The sequence below is a fragment of the Chrysoperla carnea genome, chromosome 1, assembly GCF_905475395.1.
Source record: "Chrysoperla carnea chromosome 1, inChrCarn1.1, whole genome shotgun sequence".
NCBI classification, from domain to species: Eukaryota; Metazoa; Arthropoda; class Insecta; order Neuroptera; family Chrysopidae; genus Chrysoperla; species Chrysoperla carnea.
Window position 1 is genome coordinate 44,210,958 of NC_058337.1, and position 22,472 is coordinate 44,233,429.

At 29.8% G+C, this 22,472-nt stretch overlaps 2 protein-coding genes and 1 long non-coding RNA gene across 3 annotated transcripts; 1 reads left to right on the forward strand and 2 right to left on the reverse strand.

Moving 5' to 3' along the window:
• Positions 1 to 2,411: 2,411 nt before the first annotated feature.
• LOC123305181 (pro-resilin-like) lies at positions 2,412 to 5,987 on the forward strand. The gene is made up of 3 exons (XM_044886820.1): positions 2,412 to 2,555; positions 4,553 to 5,373; positions 5,973 to 5,987. Exons 1-3 carry the CDS (start codon positions 2,480 to 2,482, stop codon positions 5,985 to 5,987), a joined length of 912 nt encoding a protein of 303 aa, XP_044742755.1. The 5' UTR covers positions 2,412 to 2,479.
• Positions 5,988 to 7,834: 1,847 nt separating this feature from the next.
• LOC123290537 lies at positions 7,835 to 13,405 on the reverse strand. Its single transcript, XR_006534878.1, has 3 exons — positions 13,345 to 13,405; positions 10,411 to 10,575; positions 7,835 to 7,931 (listed from the first exon to the last, which is right to left on the reverse strand). It is a non-coding gene; the product is annotated as an uncharacterized LOC123290537 (long non-coding RNA).
• A 3,589-nt stretch (positions 13,406 to 16,994) lies between these two features.
• Positions 16,995 to 21,498, reverse strand: LOC123305187 (putative uncharacterized protein DDB_G0282133). The gene is made up of 2 exons (XM_044886829.1): positions 21,392 to 21,498; positions 16,995 to 20,422 (listed from the first exon to the last, which is right to left on the reverse strand). The coding sequence occupies exons 1-2, from the start codon at positions 21,459 to 21,461 to the stop codon at positions 16,995 to 16,997; spliced, it is 3,498 nt and encodes a 1,165-aa protein (XP_044742764.1). The 5' UTR covers positions 21,462 to 21,498.
• Positions 21,499 to 22,472: the final 974 nt, after the last annotated feature.

Sequence of the window (22,472 nt, forward strand, 5' to 3'; positions counted from 1 at the left end):
TCATGAATGCGCGTATTCAAAACAACCAAGTTCTAAGTAAGAAAAGTTGGAATAATATCTAATTAAGTTTCGTCCTAGGCAAACGAATAGTACCTATGAACTAATACTAAAATAGGTATCCTGAGTGTCTAACGCTGTTCTGACTACGCCCATCAGCGACCTTTCTAGGAAGTTCCATTTTTTTTAAAGAAATAAGTTTTTAAAGAAATAATGTTATGCTAGGTCTGCCGTAACTGTTCGCCTAATCAAAGGGCTATTATAATTTCTTCATTTCAATTACATGTCATACTTAATGTTTATTATTTACAGATATATTTAAACAGTACAATTCATTTTAATAATTAATAATTTTTGTAAATAATCAATGTTAATTATAAATATTAAAATTAATAAATAATATATAATTATTTTATGATTTAACAATTATTATAAATCTTCTAATCGGGTCATGGTAGGATTAAACTACCAACCATATGAAGTTAAAGAGTAGAAAAATTATTTTTAATAAGTAAATTTGTTTACACTGCAGGTTATACGTTAAATGCAGTGTCATTCACAGAACCGTATCGAATTTATTTGTAAATGTAGTTTTACAAAAAGAATACCTATACCTACAAAATTATGAGAAACACTTTTAATGCAACTTTTAATTATTATTTTGTGTAATTAATTTTAATTTGGGTAACAATGTCAACATAGTAATTAATAAATTTTATAAAACACTTTCATACTATCATACTAGTAATATTATTTTGTAAATGAATTGCTTCCGTGAAATTTCAAAATTTTCTTTTTGTTTTGGTAAATGTTCAATGTTCCATTTTTTTAAAATAATAATCTACAAATTATGATATGAATTGGAAATAATTTAGTGTAGTCACGTAAGGTTAAAAGAAAAGAAAAGACTGCATTTTGGGAATGTGTAAATTGTTAGTAAATTTTCGATTGTACATTGAATCCATTTATATTTTTTAATTCATTAGAACATTTTGGTTAAAGGGCAAAATAACAAAATCAACAAAATGTTGATATTTGTACCCAAAATGTTTAGATGAGATTTTGACAAGATTTTGTAGTCGGTCAAAAAGTTCAATTCGAAAACAAAATGTTCAACATATCTTTATCTTTCATGATCAGAACAATGTATGAACACTATTTTTAGATTGATGTCTGTGTTCATAATTTCTTGTATAGGTATATAAAAGTAATAGCGGTCTCGGATTTGCGCCGCTTCCCATATTTTTTCTATAATGTACCTGTGGAAAGATAAGCGTCTCTATTAACCACTTAACCCTTACAAATTTTTGCGTGAAAATATAAAACTAAAAGACTAATGCAAAAAACAATTTTTTATGTTGAAAATATTTGAACTTTTTTATCAAAGTTTTTTAATTATTATTATTAAGTATTTTACTTACTTCCCGTACCGTACATAGCAATAAATAGTTTATATGTTTTCTTTCTGATAAGAAATAAGTTTCTACTGTAATTAAAATTATACGTAAATTTTACAAAAAGTTATAGTTATGATGGGAAATATAGATATACAATGTCGAAAGTTACACATGCGACAACAAAGACGGGGATGTTATAAATCCTTTCAGTAACCCATAGCCAACACTATTTAAGAGGCTTTGAGAATTCTGACATATACATATAATATAAAAATAATGGGGTTTAACTTTCGTTTCGCAGACCACGTCTACAACAGAGGTCACCCACGTCATTATTTTGAATCTTTAACAATTTAAACTTCATTCGAATATATTACATACAATTAATTTGATGATATGGGTGGAATCGGATTTTAAAAATCAAAACTAGCTGATTAATGGTAAAACTTACAGGCATAGTTTAACTTGAAGAGCTGCGGGTTTAACAATCCCAACAATTTTTGCTCGAAAACTTTTTTTCGAAAATCATTTGGCAGACATTTAAAGCGAAATTATGTATGTTTTCATTAGAGGGGTTATTTATATAGTACTTGTTTTTTATATTCAAGGTAATTTTTACACGTTGTTTTAAATATTACTCCAGTAGCCATCTTTAATACAAACGTATATTATAATCCTAAAGAAATTTTGTACTAAAAATAAACTTTGGGTAGGATTTAGGGAAACGTTTATTTGAATCTCATTGTTTGTAATATATACTTATTTAAAAAAAAATATTTGGTACCACAGATATCGGTAAGTGAGTCTTCATATTTAATTTGTTTTCGTCATACAACAAATATATTCAAATACGTGCCTGTAAGTACAAGACAATATAATTTACTAAACAATACCTCTAAATGCAATTGGAGATGTAATATAATTTCATAATTTAATATATAAGAAACAAATTCATGTATATAAATATAAATTCTTGAATTTAATAGTTATTTACACTTTTTAATTGTTATCACTGTATCAAATGATCAACAATAGTATAATTTTTTATTATTAATTTAAATACATTTTAAAAATATAATTTGAATATGCCGGTCAATCAAAGAAAAGTATATTGTGTAGTAGTTTTGGTATTTTATGTTATTGGATTTGTCGTCTCAAAGCGTAAGTATTTTCATTATCAATTTTTTGTAAATTTTTATTAGACTTAAAACTGTAATTTTTAATAATACCAATATGGCTCCGCATATTAGAAATTTTGAACTAAATACCAAAAATACGATTTAACTTTTAGTTTGGCTATTGAAACAGGAGAAAAGTCAAATCCAAGAATTTGTTATATAAGGCCGAGTCTTCAAATCTAGAATGTTAAACGTGACAGCTTTGGTTCATACCTCTTGAAGTTGAAAACTATGTGTTAATTAAAAAAAAAATCCAAACAAAAGTGATAGCTGTAGTCATTCTAAATGTTGTAGTCATTCTAAATATTTTTTTTTTAATTTTCATAATCTTTCGAATAAAAGTACAACTTGTATTCGAAAATTTTTTTGTAAATTCAACAGATTTGGCACAATTCCAAAATGATGCGTCCGATTTTTGACGACTGTAGACCCGTATTATAGTCTAGGTTCATTTGATATTTTTGAACATCCAAATACTACAAAAAATTAACATGGGTTCAAAAACAGCCCTCTTTGTAGCTACAGCCAACACAATAGCCGGTGCAACATTTGGGATTTGTGTGTTTGGAATAAAAGTTGATCTTTTTTTGAAAATAAACTTTTGATCGAAATATATTTTGAAAACCTAATGGATTGTGCCCAAATCCGAAACGGTACTATAAATTTGTGATGGTGTGTCTCAACCAATTTTTATTCACCAAAATTATATAAAAATGAATATTTGCAGCCGTTATTCTGCATATACAATTTTTGTTTTTAACTTCAAGAGCTTGGACCAAAGTTGCCTCGTTTGATTCCCTAAGAATTACACCTCCGTTAATGTCGAATATTTATTGTCGGATTATATTCCACCAGATTTTATTAAAACTCCGACCTGCAAAAAAAAATACTAGGGGTTTTGCTTAGACTTAGGTGAATTGTTTATTTGCAATCATATTCAAGAAAATCACCTTGATTTACACCATGGTGTTTAATTTAAAGGGCTTGAATGGTAGTAAAATAGGAGACTCGATAAACTCGTAATTTGTCCTTCCCGAACTGAATCCTTTTCTAAATTGAAAAATACATAAATTTTCTAAAACCCAACGAAGACTAGGTGAATTTATTAGGTTTTGGAGAAACAGTTTCGAATAAAAATTATTTATTATATTATAGAAAATAACTTTCTAAATTAAACTTTTCCTCTATCTCTGACCGTTAATGAACATGAGTCGAATTTTTCCCCGAGTAGAATAAGACAGTTATATTTTTTCGTTTTAAATATATCCGGACTCTAGTATAACAAAAATAGATTAATCACTCGTAATAATCATGTATATTGTATACAACAGAGCCACTATGCTATTAATCGGGAAACGAAGCACTGAAGTTAGAAAATTTGAACAGTAAGACGAATTCAAACGCGGTACAAGAGATCCCAATAACATCCGAATAGTTTTGAATCACTTTCATCACTATTAACGGAATTATGAATTTAGTATTTACGGTCAATTTAAAATGTAATTATAAAATGCATATTATTTATGCAAATTGCATATTTTTAATTTATTTTAAATCAATTAAGGTTACAAAGTTTCTTGAAGCTCTAACGAATCGAATGCAGAAAACCGCATTCAAATCCGTCTTAGTGTTCAAATTTTTCGAACTTTGGCCGTTTTTATTGTTTCGTTTCCGCGATTATTTTTTTGGCCGATTTTTAAGTCTCAGTTTACTATCACTAATGTATGGAGCCCTTTATTCTTTTATTAACCTGCCCTTTTTATTGAAAACCGAACGAATGTCGATTTTTTTTTTACTTTGATAGTTGCAAAACACGAATTTATTCTGGATAAAAAAAGAGATACAATAAGAAATCTGGATATTCTTATATCTCAATAAAATGTTGACAAGATGTTAATTAATGTCGCCAACATTTTGATTTAAATTTTATGTATAAACCCATAGTATAAGTAATAAAAAGCGTTGAAAAACTGTTTACAGCTGGAGCTCCAATGTCATCGTATGGTCCACCTGCATCAGGAGGTGGTGGTTGTGGCGGTGGCTGCGGTGCACCTATGTCTTCATATGGGCCACCCCCAGTACCAATGTCGTCATACGGTGCACCATCAGGTGGAGGGGGCTGTGGTGGTGGTGGCTGTGGTGCACCAATGTCTTCATATGGACCACCGCCAGCACCAATGTCATCATACGGTGTACCATCAGGTGGAGGGGGCTGTGGTGGTGGTGGCTGTGGTGCACCAAAGTCTTCATATGGACCACCGCCAGCACCAATGTCATCATACGGTGTACCATCAGGTGGAGGGGGCTGTGGTGGTGGTGGCTGCGGTGCACCAATGTCTTCATACGGACCACCAATGATGTCTTATGGGCCGCCAATGATGATGAAAGGTGGTGGTCATGGTGGTATGATGATGATGAAAGGTTGTGGTGGAGGTTGCGGTGGTGGTGGTGGAGGTGGTATGGGTGGTATGGGTGGCTTTGACATTAAAGGATTATTACAAAGTAAGATAGGAGGACTAGGTCAAATGATGAATGCCATGGGTGGAATGAAGCAAAATATGATGATGAATATGGGCGCTATGAAAAAGAATATGATGATGAATATGGGTGGTATGATGCAGAATGCTTTAGGGGGTATACTTTCTAAGTTTAGTGGATTAAAAGGTAATATGATGATGATGGGCGGTGGGCGTGATAAACGATCATTGCCTGATCCACCACCGAACAGACCCTTAACAAAAAAAGCTCCTTTGAATAAAGAAATGAAAAAGTCTACACCAGTTATGAAGGACATTCAAGAAGCTATTACAAAAATTTTTATAAAACCAAAATAAAAAATGGAGTATAATTTTTGTTTTTTTATTTTATTTTTTTACCCATTCCCATTTTTAACGATGTACGTAGTATACCTTATTAAGAGAAAACTTAACAATCTGAAAAACGTCACTAAAAGTTTATCATATATATCATCTATCTTCGCTCAAGAATTCAAGATGGTAAAGAATCGAAAGTATTAAATTTAGATAAAGTAAATTGTGTACTACAAAAGTTCTCTTAGCAAGAATCGTTTATCTTTATGGTTTACTCGAAATTTGCAATTTTAATCCTTGGAAAAATATATAAGTATAAATTTGGGTAATTTTGAGTTGAAAAGGTTTTTAACGTGTTATATGAATAAGTTTATCTACTGAAGATGCTTGTGTTGCAATCGAAATATCCATATTTAGCGAAGTATATCTGTTGTTTTTTAATAATACTTTTTAAAATTCCTAATTTACAATTTTATTTCGAGTTTCATGGTATTTATTTCAATAACATATCCTTGGAATATGTTTCAACGAACAAGTTAGTTCTTTTCTCGTTGAAATCCATGCATTAACAATGAATACTTCAATATTAGCAATCAGACTCATAGCTGGAGAGCTGAGTGGCTTTTTTGAGTACATATTTGAGGTACATTGAAATTATTAAAGTTGATAACTTGCGCATGTGTGGATGGTGACGAAATCGACAACCTGGCTGGGAAGTTGGGGGGCGTTAGTAACTTATCAAATTTATAATTTGCAATTTTTCCTATGCAAAAAATGTTCTTGAGGCACTTTGAAACTTACACCATTTTAAAGTCTTATATTCAATCAAACACAATATCATCGCCTGGCATGATTTGGTGGGGAGTAAAATAGCCTGGCAGGTGATTTTAATTTGCAATTTTTCCTATGCAAAAAATTTTCTTGGGGCACATTCGCAAGTTATCAACTTTAATATTTTCAAAGTGCCCCAAATATGTACTCAAAAAAAAACCCACCCAGCTCTTAGACTATCACACCTGGATGCATTTTAGAATCGTGAAATAAATTATCGATCTTGAACTACTAACTTAATTTATATATATAAGTAGTATGATCTCGAAGTAACAGTATTTTTTGATATAAAGAAAATTTGGAATAACTGATCGTAACTTTTCAGTCAATTTTTTTTGTTGAAACTGCTTCCAAAGGTTAAAATTGCATTTTTCGAGTAAACTAAAAGAATAAATAAAAGTTTTTATGTATATGACCCTCATGTTTGAGATCACTACTTAATCGATTTTAAAATTTCTTTCATCTATAGAATGCTACATTATCACCAAAAGTTAAAATCCATTTTTATTGTTATTAAGTTAAAATATATTTTTTTGTGGAAAAGAATTACGAAAAAGTGATTTTTTTACATAAGTATAAATATAGTTTAAACAATATAAATAGCTAGAAGTTATCCACGAAGTAGCATTCAATTCCCTTACCTTTATTTAACTTCCCTTTTGTTTGCTATATGAGGGATTTTAACTATTGGTACGGCCTAATTTTTTGTAAATAAAATATAACCACGTTATTTGCTGATAATGTAGCACTCTGGTGAAAGATTTTTTTAATCGGTTTAGTCGTGGACTCAAAAATGACGGTTTGTATATAATTTCATACAAACTTTCAACCCCTATTTCATTCCTGTAAGGAATGAATTTCGAAAAATTCATTCTTAAATGACACCTATAGTATAAAATAAAAATAATCTCGATTTCAAACTTCTATCATTAGTGACTTAGGTTGGGTCCATATTAAATAATATATAAAAAAAAATTATTTAACAAAAATCATAAATTGATGCTGCTATTGACGACTTCCGAATGAAAACATTCATTGATGCAACATGCTAATTTGGTGCAGTCGGCCACCAAATTAGCAACGAGTAACATACACAATAAGAGTAATTACGATTAGCTAATTCATACTGATGATGACTACTTGGTAGTCGAAATACGTATAATAATACAAAAAATTGATCTAGGAAATTGTGGCTAAAATCGAAATTTATTAATTGATGCGACAAAGTAATATTTTAAAAATAAAATGGCTACATCAATTCAAGCTCAATTTACTTTGGAATATGCACACTTTTCAACGCACTTAAACAAGTAGATCGATTCAATTGGGCTCTATTTTTACAAATTCTTTTTGCACTGGATTTACCGTTTTATAAACGAAATTATATGCTGACCTTATGATAGTAGACTGATAAAATTTCTACATTTTAAGATTAGCTCATTTATCCGTAGGGCTATCCAACCCCCCACCCTACTTACACTAAAGATATAAAATTTATACAACATGGAATAATATGTTTTAATTTTTATTGCACATACATTATTAACATTTTACATCATAAACAAATTGAAGGACACATTGAACAGTTTGACAAACATCGTGTCGTATTGTTTCTAAAGTATTTATTAATTTTATTCCAAAAAAAATCAAATCAAATACAGTAATATAGTGTGGGCCTTCATCATCGTCCTGATCCGTATCATCCTGCCCATTTGTTTCTAGAAAAAATATAATATTAAACAATTAATTGCTACTGAAAGAAACGAGAGCTGGCAACGTTTTTGGAGAGTTTATTTTAATGCAGTACGAGCGCCAAGGCAATTTTAAACATGTGGTTGAAATTATTTTTATCTTATTTTCCACTTTGATGATGAATTTTTTATAACGTCATGAATGTAGACTAAAAATAATTATAAAATTTCGAAATATCTGCCTTGGTTTTCGAAAGCTAAATAATTTTAAAAAAAATTCAATTTTCGATATTTTGAAAAATACTCCAGATATCGAATAATGTGTCCCCACTACCGTGTTCATACATCCTTAATTAGTCATGGCACAACGGGATTTTTTTTTTATTTAACAATTTATTAGGGTTTTAACTATAATTTATATACTTTTTTTATACTATGGAAACATATCATCCATCTACCGTTTTCCCATAAAGCCAAAGTTAAATAGGACTAATTTTGGAGTAACTTATTTATATTTAAACAATCGGGCAACCCCTTTCCTTTCCCCCTAAAATTTTCAGAATTGACTCAGACTTAGTCCAACTTCATATATAAAAAAATCAATCCTTTTATCTAAAATTGTCCTGGCGCTTGTACATACTTAAGATGGCTGATTTTTTTACACTTCTCTTCTTATTAAATTTAGGTAAGAATGAAATACGTCTGGCATTTTTTGTCCGGACTAAAAGTTCTGATACCCCCAGTCATCAATATATATAAAGAACTAACGCACTTTTGACACACAGAGTGATAAAAGTCACTTAGTCTCGATGAAAAAAAAATTAAATTAGAATTAAAATTGCTGTGTTTAATAACGCTGAATGCGCGCTAGTAAAGCAGCCTAATTTCTGCCTGGCGAATTAAAATTGCATCCTATAATTATAAAACGAAAGAATATTAAAATTGCAAGCACACTAAAATTTTTTTGTTAGAATAATACCTGGCGCGGTGTTAGCAACGCCAAAATTGTCTGGCTAAATTAAATTTATATTGCTAATAGGAAATGATTTTAATAATAACAATTTTTGTAGCTTTTTTGGGAATGCGTACTAGTGAACGCAACCGCTTTCAGGTACCAAACGAACTTCATCCCAACCTTATTTCTATAAGAAATCGGTGTAGTTACCTTTCCAAAATAAAATGGATATATCGGTTCAGTTTCAATTTATTTTGGTATATGTACCCTTTTCAAATCACTTATTTATAACAGGGAGGCGTAAGGTATAAATATCTTAAAATTACCGGAATTCTCGGTCAGTAAATGAATCTTTATAAAAACTGCTCGACTGTAAAGCAGACTTAAAGAAAATTTTAAAAAAAATTGTGCAATCATGCACATGGGGTGGGAGCCACCCCTTGTCAGGGGTGGAAAAGTTAATGTCGATAATTACAACGGGAATCGATAGAGGGATGAAGTCTATGCAAAAAGCGATGAAAATGAAAAAAGTTTCAAGTCATTTGTATGAAAATTGACGGAATTATAATGAAAAAGTTTTTCGTACCTTTCTTTTTATGTTTTATTCAGTACAAAAATTTATGAATATTACCACGGAATCTAAAACTAATGCTTGCCGATATTCAATAGATTTTATTTAGATACAAAAAGTTCTAGCAGTTTCGGATATATTTTTTTTGAAATATTGCAATTTAAATTTTTTTTTAAAATTGAAGGTAAAATATTTTGCTGAGAAAAGCTCCTCAAAACATTTTTCCAGTAACTCTATTTATTTTTTTCATTTAAATTTCAATATTTCAAAAATAATACACCCGAAACTGCTAAGACTTTTTGAGCATGTTGTCAGTACCTAAATAAAGTTGATTGGAACAAACATTAAGTTTAGTTCCCGTGGTTAATTATTTAGTTTTTGTACTGAATAAAACATAAAAAGAAAGGTCCGAGAACCTTTGTTTTCATTAAAGCTCCGTCAATTTTCATGCAAATGACTAGAAACTCTTTCCGTTTTCAAGGTTTTTTACAGTAAGTACTTTAAAAAGATTATGAAATACTTTTTTCGAAAAACGTCATATTTTCCAATTGTTTGACGTTAAATACTCCGAATTTCAATCGCCAATAACTCGGAAAGTATTGACTTTTCGAAATGTATGTTTTAATGACACTTTTTGCTTGGAATTCATTTCTATATCGATTTCCGTTGTCATTTTCAGCATAAATTGTTCCACCTCCAAGAAGGGGTGGCTTCTACCCCCTGGACAAGATCGCACAAATTTACGAGGTATAAATCTTACGGCTCTCCACTATTAATTAAATAAAGATTAGATCGATTCTATTGGGTAAAACGGGTTCATTGAGGTAGTTTTATTGAAATTTTTTTCACTGGGGATCTTACGATAGTAAGATGTAAATGTTTCTTCATATTTCAACTAGCTCATTTGTTGCAAGGTTTAACAAACCCCACATTTACAAAGTTGTGTAGTAATAATATGTTTTAATTTTAATTACACATACATTTTTAACATTTTACATGGTAAACCAATTGAAGTAAACGTTGAGCTTTTTTACAAAAATCGTATCGCATTTTTTGGACAAAATTTATTGTATCTACAACGAAATTAACCAAATCAAATATAGTAATATCTTTTGGCCCTTCATCCTCGTCTTGTCCATTTGTTTCTAGAAGAAATATAATATGCATTAAACTATATTAATTGTTACTGATAGACAATTAATGATAAGAGAGCTGACAACGCTTTCGAGAGATTAGGTAGGAATTAAATACGTCTGGCACCTGAGAGCTCTGCTACCTATGGTAACGCTTTTAAAAGAACAGTTTTGAGCAAAACATATTTCGATAAATTATAATTGTGGAATCTAGACAATGCTACATAATATATTGTCATTGTATGTAAAATGGAACCAAAACTTGTAATAAACAAACAAATAATATAAATTTTCTTGTCTATACGGAATCCTGAATGACTCACTGTCAATTTATGAGAAAGTAGCCCAACACTAGGTTATTTTTAAATGTGTAATACCCACAAGTATGAAACTAACTTTTAAAAAGTCACTAATTCACTTTCAACAAGTGCACTTGTGGCTTCTGGCATTATGGAAACGAATCTTTTTGAAGATGTTAGTCGGTGATGACTATCCTTTAATTAGACACCACCGAAACTGTCTGGAATTATTTATAATTATATGTCCGGATCTAATAATAACATGATAATATTATTTAAAAAAATGTAATGCTTTAATTGTTGATGTTTTTCTTTTGCATCTGCACATTTCTAATTTCTAACCTTTAAAATTATTATTAAGTGTTTATTATGGCTTTATAATTAGAAATCGGTATATGACAAAACACCGACATCTTCAAAAGGGTTCGTTTCCATAATACCACAAGTCACAAGTTTACCTGTTGAAAGTGAACTAGTGACTTTTTAAAAGTTGGTTTTATACTTGTGGGTAGTACACATTTAAAAAATAAGCTAGTGTAGCGCCACTTTCTCGTAAATTTACAGTGAGCAATTCAGGCTTCCGTATGTCTATTTAAAAAAATTATAGGAATCATTATAAAACCTAAGACCAACTTTAAATCTGTATTTTCGAATTTAGATGGTTAAAGGTATCAAATACTTTGTTATTTACCTCACAGTCTTCATTAACTATGTTAAGGCTCCACTTTGAAATTAAGTGCTTCTGAAATGTAAGTTATCTATTTATTAGACACTAGAATTTTATTAGACCTTCCTTGGGATGGCATTTTTCTTTTAAATTGTAAATATATAAGAATTATTGAATAAGAAGTTTTAGAATAAGAAAGTCGTTATGAAATAACGAAACGGTGCTTTTTTGAATAAACATATAATAACTTTACTCAGCCTTCAAATTGTTGCATTGTGTGACCAGAACTAGTTTTCTACTACTAACGAACTTCTAATGAACTTCAGGTGCATCACCATAGTTGGGCTGAGAAATAAAATCAAATCTCTCAGTTGGTAATCGGAAAAAATAGACCCGGAAAAAATAGACCAAAAATATAGACCCGGAGTATTGTTGTAATTACGAGTTGATGAAGGAGAGGTTGTCGATTATAAAATAATTGTTTGGGTTCTGAAGTTCTTAGTTCAAAAATGGGACATTATTACAAAAATTTTTTTCGGTCTATTTTTTCCTAAATCTTCACAGTTACATTAAAAAAAAAGAAAATATTAATGAAACCACTTTGCCAACGGTTGACAATTTATATACCGATTGCTTGAATATGCCATGTAGAATATAAAAGTAACCGTCAGTTGGGTCTAATACGCGGTGGATTATACGTTAACTGCTTATTTGTGGTAAAATTATTTACATTTTTCAAAAAGTGTAGGCAATGTTACTAAAATACTTAATAATATAATTGCCTATATTTTTAAATAAACAGAAATTAAATTTTTAAACTACGCAGCTGGCCTGTTTTACCTCCTTTTCCGCTCATAATTTCTTTTATCTATTAGCTCCGCAATTATTTTGAGAAACTGAGTACACCTACTTCATGCATATACCATGACTACATCAGTCCATCTCAACCATTAATTAAGTTAATTTGTTGTTGTGACGGCGGTTAACGAACCCACTTCTCTAGACATACCGCGTACGGAATTGGTTTTTGCCAACTGAGCTACTAGAGTTGACTAAAAGTTTAAATTCTAAATATAAAAATAGATTTTTAACCAAAATTTCGGTTTTTGTAAAAAATAATTTCTTTTTGTTACGGATTTATGTAATTTATTTATTAATAAATTGAAATTATTTTTGGAAGCCATTGATGTATAATCCACTGCGATATAGCCAGTTGGCGATTAATTTTTATGTATTCTATATGAAACGAAAGTGATTTCACTTAAAGGATTTCGCACTAATATCTTATGAGGATTGGATCTCGGTAAAATTTGCTCTTATTGAGAGATTTTGTACATTTTGTTGTTCTGATCAAAAGTCTCAATAAACACGGCTATCAAATGCAAGCGCTTTTTTTTTTTGCTATACTCGTTGGAATGTGAATAACCATATGCGTTTTTCAAAAATGTTTTTTTAAAAAAATTTCTTTGTGTTGGAGTAAGAGTAGCGAATTTTTACACTTTCAAATAAACACACATGTAAAATACTTCCAAAATAACACTGCTCCACAAACAAAAATTGTATTGTACTTTTGAAAACCGCATATTATTTACACACTTTACTTTAAACGTTTGCATTTAGATAATCGTGATGTTCTCTATCCCACCGATGCTGAGCCAGCTGACGTTCATGACGTTTTATGACAAGGTCCTATAGAAAGTATAATACTATCAACCAAAGTAAAATTACAAACCGATATCTGTCACTAGCTCTCGGACTATATTATTATTAATTTACTAATCAATACTCAATTAAAATTAAAATATATTTATTTACCTTTTATTAGAACAAATGATAGTATGGTTAATAAAACTAAATAAGTGATTTTTAAACTCATATTTAACAACTAATAAAGAAATTTTTATTTAAAATTTAAAAAAAAAAACCTGAAAATATCATATCACTTAACATAAATAGGTACTTTATTATCTACTTGTAAGAAATTTCAAAATGTCAATTTTTTAAATTATTTTGTAATTACACTCATTTCAATTGAAAAAAATAACTAAGGTAAATGTACCATGTAACGGGATGTTTAGGTATAATATATTTGAAGCTGATTATTGAAATAAATATAAATATTTCCACTATGAAAATTGGTTTGTCGTATAAAATGATTTATTGACAATTAGTTTTGATCATTTTTTCATGCCTAGTCTTTTTGTAGTATTAAACTGTAGTTCAAATTTTGTCCCTGATTCCGAGATAAAATTTGACTTTGAATTCTATCCTTTGAATTCCGAGAATAAAAGTACAAAATTCCGGCATACACAGTTAACATAGGTAAATTAAAAATACTTGGTTTGTTAGATGTTAATAAAGTTTATCGAGTATTTTCATGTGAAATTACTAATCATATGAATACTAATAATAATAAATCACAGGTCATTGTATTAATAATTATTTTAAATAAATTAAACATTATTAGCTCATATAATTTAGTCAAAAATCCGGAATTGAAAAAACACTGGTGACTGAAACCGGAATAATTGGTCATTGGAACTGGAGGATTAATCTTTTTTATAATATCGTCAACATCGTAATACAAAATATTCTCTTCAACAAGCCAACGCCAATTTAGTACCCCGTTGAAGAAGAAGTTAGAAAATTTTTCCCCCTCATAATTGACAGTTACAAAATCCCCACAAATTAGTGATTTTTTACTTAAATTATTTCTATTTCCTCCTCTCTTTCTGTTTCTTCATTTAACTCTTCTATTGATTTCCCGAGTTTTTTGGAAACCTTTCTTTTTATTGCTTTCTTTCTCTTTTGTTCCTTCTTTTTGTTGATTACTTTTTCTATCTCCCTGCTTTTTTTTCCTTAGTTCTGATTTTTCTAGCTTATCCTGTTTTAGTTTGTCCAAACGTTTTTGATATTCAATGTATTCTTCACACTGTGGGTATTAAACTGTTCACTCTATCGTAAAGTGTTTGATTTGGAATTTTGTACAATTTTGAAGCTTTGTACACAGACATTCCATTTTTTATTTATTTTATTTAAGGTCGCTTTTTAATATCTAGTTCATTAGCGACCGCAGACACATTTTTTCCAAGACTTTTTCAAGAGATTTGAAGGTTCTTTTAATAATAGTAAAAATTATTTATTCTATACATAAGTAAAAACTCTGCTCATTATTCCAGGAATTAAAAACATATTAAATACTTGTCATAAAAAGCAAGTTTTTTAGAATTATTTAGACAAATTTAAAAAAATATATATATATACCTCGTAATTTCCTCACAACAATGATATTTACTGCTTCTATTGGTATAAAATAATTTTACTTTATTTAATTCCAATTTAAAATGAGAGTTAAAAATTATTACTTCTTAATTTCCCTAATTACGGTAGACTCCCGTAATATGGTACACTATCACTCATTTAAGAACATAATTACGGGAATCGTAAGAACGATAATTTATTTTTCATTCCAATCAAAATTTTCCATATTTAAATGTAATAAACTTAAAAATCTCACTATAACCTTACGTGCACAAACAACATATTTGAAATAAAGCCAGCTGTTAACTGGTTGCTCAGTGTTACGATCCGTACGGGTATTTAATTGATTAGGTTCGCTCAAAAGTCGATTTGTTTTTCATATTTCAGTTCTGGATTCTGTGTTATTGTGTAAAATTAAAAATTTATTTAGTGTTTCTTATTTTTTGATTAAAATAAAAAACTGTCGCAATAACGTACCACCCCATAATAATGTACACTTACCTTAAGAAATGTTTAAAAACCCTGTAAATGCATGAGTATCAATGTCCAATTATTAAAATTGCATCAAATTATATTAATATAGGTAATAGTTATATGTACCTATGTATAATGTTTGCTTTGAGCTGATATTGTAGAGTAGGGGAAGGTGGCCTATAAAATGATCCTCTTAAGTAAAAATGTATTTTATAGTCAAACTATTCGACATATGTACAACGTCGGAATACTTTTAGATTCTTTATTCAAATGTTACAATATTGGCATGTCAATTTCTTTTGATCTGTTCAAATTTTTAGAACTATTCAATATTTTTCAAATGGGATCGTTTTGACTTGTGAGAATAATGGGTAAAAGGATCCTATTGCATTTTTTACCAAATAGTTCACATAAAATATGAACTGTTCTATTACATATTGCATCAACGATTAGTATGAAAACAAAAATCACTGGTAAATTCATCTAAATCAACACATTCAAGACCCGTTACATGATGGGGGATCATTTTATCTATTATAATTTTTACACACAAAATAGGAATCATTTTAACGTATATAAAGGATATCAGTTTACCCGCAACGACATATTTGAATATCGTCCTAAAAACTGACCTTAAAATTTATTATGGGCCTATCAAAATGTGTTATAATATTATCAAAAGTCAACAAAAGCCAAGAGTAAAACAACAAACCGACAAAAACAATCACAAAAAAAAAATTTGCGCTGAAATTTGTCTTACCATAAATCATAAGCAGTAAAATTAATAATTTTGCTGCAAAACACAAATGAGTCTATACATCACCATAAGTCTGTGTTGAACGATTCATTTGATCACTCGGAAGCCAGCTATCGATAAATATACTAGATGGCTTTAATGGTTCACTTAAAATAACGAGAGATCATTTTACCCTGACGGATCATTATAGACCACTTTCCCCTCTATGTAGAAGTTAATGAAAAATGTTGATTATGTACAGGATGGTCAATTTTTAACTCGACTACCAAGACGAGTTATCTATCATCACTAAACGACTGAATGAATTACCATACAGCGCCATCTTTAAATTGTTGGAGAACCTGGACATTTTAAGATAATAGGGCCCATATGGAGAAACATGTGACTGTAAGATGAAATATTTCGGGAATGAAATATGGAATCCTTGCATCAAAAAGCGAATAATATCTTATGAACAAGTGAGGACGGCTAATGGGATATAGAGGCCTGAAAGGATATGCAGCATCAAAATAAATAAATATGGCAACCGTAATATAGATATATGGTTATCAAGAATTATCATTCTGGACTATATACATAATAAATATTGTATGTCTCCGAAAACTAATAAGGATTTCGTCACATGAAAATATTGTTTTCATATCAATATGGGTAGGTACTTGATATTAGACGAAAATTTGGTGTTTTGTGTATACTAATAACACATTCATGTTATGATAATATGTTGAAGGCTGTAATCTTTTTCGTCTAACTTCCTCTTCGACTTCGACTTATCAATCGGTTAAAATTTTATGGAAGCCAGTTTATTTATTTTAAGCATTCGAGGTCTCTTTTAGTTTTTTATTCATTTTTCTAAACCTGCTTTTGTCTTTTTCAAAATTTATGACACGAACACTTTGAAAAATTTCCAAAAGAATGTGGATTTTAAAAAACTATACAAGAACACGTGATTCCAATTTGAAAAAAATTATATTCAATTTTCATTTATCAATAATACATTGTTTGAGTTGTCCGTTAAAATTTTATACATACTTCGTTTGTTTAAAGCCAACATTTTAAGAATTCCATTCACTTTTGTATTTTTATCAAATGAATTTGTCCTCTTTTTACAGTCATTATTGTGTAAAGTAAAAATTACATGAGCGTCTAAATGTTTATCGTCAACGTTCGATTCGAGGTTCAAACTTTCAGGATCAGCGATGTTTGTTTTTTCTTCGATTGTACTTAGTTTAGGTTGAAATGGCATATATTTTAGCCTGACCATATTTAGATTCATTTCTTGAAGAGATGTTGTATTTTCAGCAGTTAATACTAATTGTGCATTCTCAAGTTCACTTTCCGATTTTGTATTATTATAATGTTCCAAAACTATCTTTGAAGGATCATCAGTTGTAGTTTGCAAACCCTCCAAAGCTGGAGACAAAGACGGTTCAAAAGAATCTAAATTTTTTCTATTTTGTGCGCTTTCTACTGAACCGTTTAAGTTCGGTTTATTTTGTTGGTCAAGATCTGTTAAAGCTTCGATTTTTATGGTTTGTTTGGATCGACGAGTTTTTGATTTTTGTAAAATAAATTCCAAATCTCTCTCGATATCTTCAGAACGCTCAGTTGTATAAAATGTTTTACTGTCATCAGTGTGAGTCTCTTCAGATTTTTCTGTTGAAGTTTCTAAAATTTTCCAATTAAGTTCATCGAGGTCGATTTTTTCAGTAAAATCCTCACTATTTTCTATACCTTCCGTTGTGTACTCCATTTTTGAATTATCTTGTTGATATGAAAATTTATTTGTAGTTAATTCCAAATTATTTAAATTTAAGCCGTTGCGTGTGAAATCAGTAATCTCGATAATTTTGGAATCCGCTAATTCTGAACTATGTCGAAAATCTAATGGTTTCTGCACAATTACATTTGAATGAATAAATGAATTGTCATTATTTGTTATATTAGGATTTGTTGAAACAAGCTGTACTGAATCAGCATTTCTACTAAAAGAACGCCTACTGACACCTTGCATAAAATTAGCATCATTTTTTTCGTGAAGATTATGAGTTTCATCACTTATTACAGTTACTTTTTGACTGTCAATATTTTCACTAAATGTTTCAATATTATTCGCCTCTATTATTGAGGTAGTTGTTTCCAAATATTGTGGCATTGCTCTGCGCTGGTTATCGGACTTTTGATCTAAAAGTGAATTTACAGTTGTTGATAAATCTATCGTATCTGGAGATGTACTTTCCAAATTATTTAAATTTAATCCGCGGCGTGCGTAATCAGTACCATCCATAATTTTGGTATTCGCTAGTTCTGAAGTATGCCGAAAACTTAAAGGTCTCTGCACAATTACACTTGAATGAATAAATGAGTTGTCATTATTTGTTTTGCAGGGATTGGTTGAAATAAGCTGCACTGAATTAGTAATTCTACTAATAGAACGCCTACTGGCACCGGACATAGAATTCTCAACATATTTTTCGTTCTCGTTTTCATTTTCGTCACTTTTACCGACTAATTTCTGATTGTCTATATTTTCATTTGTTGCTTCCTTATCATTCGTTTCTAAAAATATTGGTTCAGTTGCTACCGTACGTTGTGACATTGCTCTACGCTGATTGTCGGAATTTTTACCCAAATTTAGTGAATTTTCAGTTGTTGATAAATCTATTAAATCTGGAGATGTACTGCCCAAATATCCTTCTGTTGTTCCATTCAACTTCCTTCGTGTCTCTGATTTTGAACTTTGTACTATAGAATTTGCATTTTCAGTTGTAGCAGCCTCATTTTCTAGATTTGATTCAGTTGTAACTGATAAGTAGCCATCACTATCTGCCATTTGATTTTTAATAGATTTCAATGCGTCAAAAGTAAGTGTTCTAATATGGGGTCTAGAGTTCGTATTAGAACTAATTGATCGCTGTTGATTCATATATGTTCCTAATTTTTCAACATTTTTTTGAAATGTTTCATACATATCTGCTACCCGTAATATATCTCTAAGGCCACTCAAATTATTTATGATATTTTCTATTTCCGTTTTTGGTATTTTCAAAGTTTTAGGTAATTTATTTGAAACTTGGGTAGTGTATTCAATTTCGACATTTGATTCAGTGGTAGCCGATACTACGCCAACACTTTCTGACACTTGATTTCTATTTTTGCTTTGATTATCGTCTTTATAATTCGTATCCAATTTTTTCGTTGAGCTAAGAATATTTTCGTTATTAGCTTCCGTTACAGAGGCTAATTCTATCAATTCAACAGAGGGTATCGTTGAGCTCTTTCTTTGTAAACTAAAATTTGAAATGGATTTTTCGGTATCTGAAGCACTTTCTTCCGATGTATTAATAGGAAAAGCACCTAAGATCTGTTGATTAGAGTAGTTCTGAATAGTATTTTCTTTGGTTGAAATTGATTCTTTACGCAGTTCTTTAGGTAAAACAGTATTTTCTGAAATATGTTTAGAATTGCAATTAGATTTCTGTCTTTCACGCGAGTTTATATTTTGTTTTCCTGTTGCTACTAAATTTTGAAATATTTCTAAAGGTGAAGCGTTTTTGTCTGTTATCTGTGGACTTCCACAATTAAATGCCACCATGTTATTAGAATTTGTAATGACTTTCTCCGCTGTTGTTGAAGTTATTTCTTCGAAAAGAGGCAAAGTTTCCCCAAAAGTTTGTTTAATTCCACTATCATCAAATAGCTGTGTTTGGTCAAAATTTTCAATTTTTCCTGTTGCTAAACTTGTTTCCTTGGGGAAGCTGTTTTTGCCAGGAATCTGTTGGATTCCATTATTAAATGGCAGCGTTTGGTCAAAGTTTGCGACATTTCCTGTTGCTAAAATGGATTCCCTGAATAATTTTGTGTTTAAATTGTTTTTGTCGTTAATTAGAGTACTACTGCAATGTAATTTCGGCTGAGTATTTAAAAATTGAGCCAATACCATTTGTGTCCATAAATCGTTCTCATAATTTGGAATTTTTGTCACATGCGCAGCTTGAGATATAACATAGCACGCTACCTCATGAGAATTTTTTGTACATATTATATTTTCATTGTCTGGAATATATTCGATTTCTGGTAATGGAAGTAAATCAACTGAAACAGGTTCATTTGGCGAAATGAACATGCCTGATATTAAATCATTCTTTACTTCAAAATTAGGCGCTAGATTTCTTTCAAAATTCCCTGCTTTATTGAAATGTTTTGACTGGTAATTCTTGAATGGATAATTCTTTAAATAGTTTCCTTCAATATTTTGAAGTAGGGGATATTCAAATGGATAATAATTCCTGTTGAAGTTACTATTTTCTTCACGATTTTGAAATTTTTGAAATGGATAATTTTTTTCTACGTTATCTTCTTCACTTTCAATATCTCCATAAACTGGTGTAATAAACAATCCTAGAAAAAAAATCAAAATAATCAATTATTATTTATTATTAAACCTAAAACAGAAATTTTTTTGAATTTTTGAGATACAACCTACGAAAATCTCTTTCTAGAAGTTTTGATGGGAACAGTATTTGAAATAGGTGTCTAGCTAGCAAGATAATTAATTGTATATAATACATATTCATTTTTTTCTATATCTGCTCTGGAAGTATAGAATTGGGCGTCCGCTACCATTTAGATTATTATTATCTGGAAAACGGTTACCCAACTTTTCCAAAATTTAAAGTGTTCGCATTGCATGAGAAACTTGAAAAAAGTCTTGTTTTCATAGGCAAAAGGCGACTTGAGATTTTGATTATTTTAAAAAATACGTACTTATTTTGGCCAATTTCTTGAATATTTTTAAAATTCACCAAAATATTTATGTGAACCTGTCAACGAAATATTATAAACTGGTTACCAAAATCCACTCCAGATAATGATTACTCAACACTATTAACGAAAATCAACTCATTGGGTTATGTTCAGTTAGTCTGGGTCGAGTTACCACGGTTGGGGTGGTTTTTGGCTCTTTTTTTGAAACTAAATTTACAATATTGCTTTGAGTACTCAGTTTAATTTCAGTGGTTCGATCTTTTCATTCTGATTTAAAATAACTTATATTTAGAAAAAAATATAAATTCTAATCAATTAAATTTGACTATTAGGCTCGAAACACACTTTCAAGCTCAAAAAGTTGGCCTCGGTAAAATAACTCAAATATAGTTAGTTTACAATCTGAATAAGAAAGAATTTTGTCATCTTCAACAGTATCTAATAATTCTACATTTATTTTTTGGTTTTTATTGCATTATTTTGAAATTGGTAGTACTCATTCAACTGCCTCCTGAATATTAAAAACTATACAAATTTTTTTAATAACAGACGTTAAAAGCGACCTTAAATAAAATAAATAAAAATAAAATAATTTTATCTAACCTGATTCACCAACTATCAACCAACTACCGAAAAATAAAAAATAACAAAAAACCGAATACAAATAAAACATTTTGGAACAAATAATTATGCCAGTTGGTTTGGCGTTGAACAACTGAATCTAATTTTTTTGAAGACAAGAGTTTTTGTAACTATTTACACTGATTTATGTAATTTATAATTAAACGCCCGCATCAGTTAATTATCCAAAAAATTATTTTATGTTCCATTAAAAATCAAATCTACAAATTAAACAATATTTATTAATAAATAAAAATGTAATAAAAATTATTTTGTCATCATATATTTCTTATCACTAAAGTACGTGTATTGAAACCTTAAGTGGAAATGTTCTTCGAAATATTTAAAGACGCAGTTTAAACGAAATTCAAACCCAAAAAATTATCTCACCCCAACGTGATTTGAACGCAACCTTCTAATCTGGAGTCAGGCGCGCTACCGTTACATCACGGTCTCGTTTGATTAATTAGATTTTAATCCTGTTGTCACCTAAGTCTGGATGAAACATTCGAAAGGAATTTAAACTGTTAAGAATTAGCATAATCGATAAAAACGTAATGCAGAATGCACTGTGCCAAAGTTAGGATGTTAACTATTTGATATAATTAGCAAATAACTTGCATTACTTAAAGTACATTATAAGTCAGGTAGATAACACCTCTAGAATATCTCAAAAATTTCCTGATATTATCTCGTTTTTTCGTTTTTTAATAATAAATGCTATATTCACACATTTTTTCAGAGTTATAATGAATGCACTTGGATAAAATACATTGCATTAAAGTATTTAATGTTGCCTATAAGATACAACAATTTACATACAAAAGCAAGGAATAGTTAGTTAGCTATGCGTTTGCCCAGCTTGAACATGCGTAAGTTCATAAACCTATTTTTTTTTCTAATGTAGAAGTTAATATATAGCTTTTAAGGTAGACGCGCCAAGGCAAGTTAAGACTTAGGGTTGAAATTATTTGAACCTTATTTTCAACTTTAATGATGAATTTTGTTATAATTTTATGAATGTAGACGAAAAATAAGAATTAATTAATTAAACAAAATTTGC

What these genes read in the sequence shown, in the direction of transcription:
- LOC123305181 (XM_044886820.1), top strand. Translation starts at nt 2,480, where the DNA reads ATGCCGGTCAATCAAAGAAAAGTATATTGTGTAGTAGTTTTGGTATTT. An exon ending in TGGATTTGTCGTCTCAAAGC is followed by an intron (nt 2,556 to 4,552) that starts GTAAGTATTTTC and finishes AACTGTTTACAG; the next exon opens with CTGGAGCTCCAATGTCATCG.
- LOC123305187 (XM_044886829.1), bottom strand. Translation starts at nt 21,461, where the DNA reads ATGTTTTATTTGTATTCGGTTTTTTGTTATTTTTTATTTTTCGGTAGT. An exon ending in GTTGATAGTTGGTGAATCAG is followed by an intron (nt 20,423 to 21,391) that starts GTTAGATAAAAT and finishes TTTTTTTTCTAG; the next exon opens with GATTGTTTATTACACCAGTT.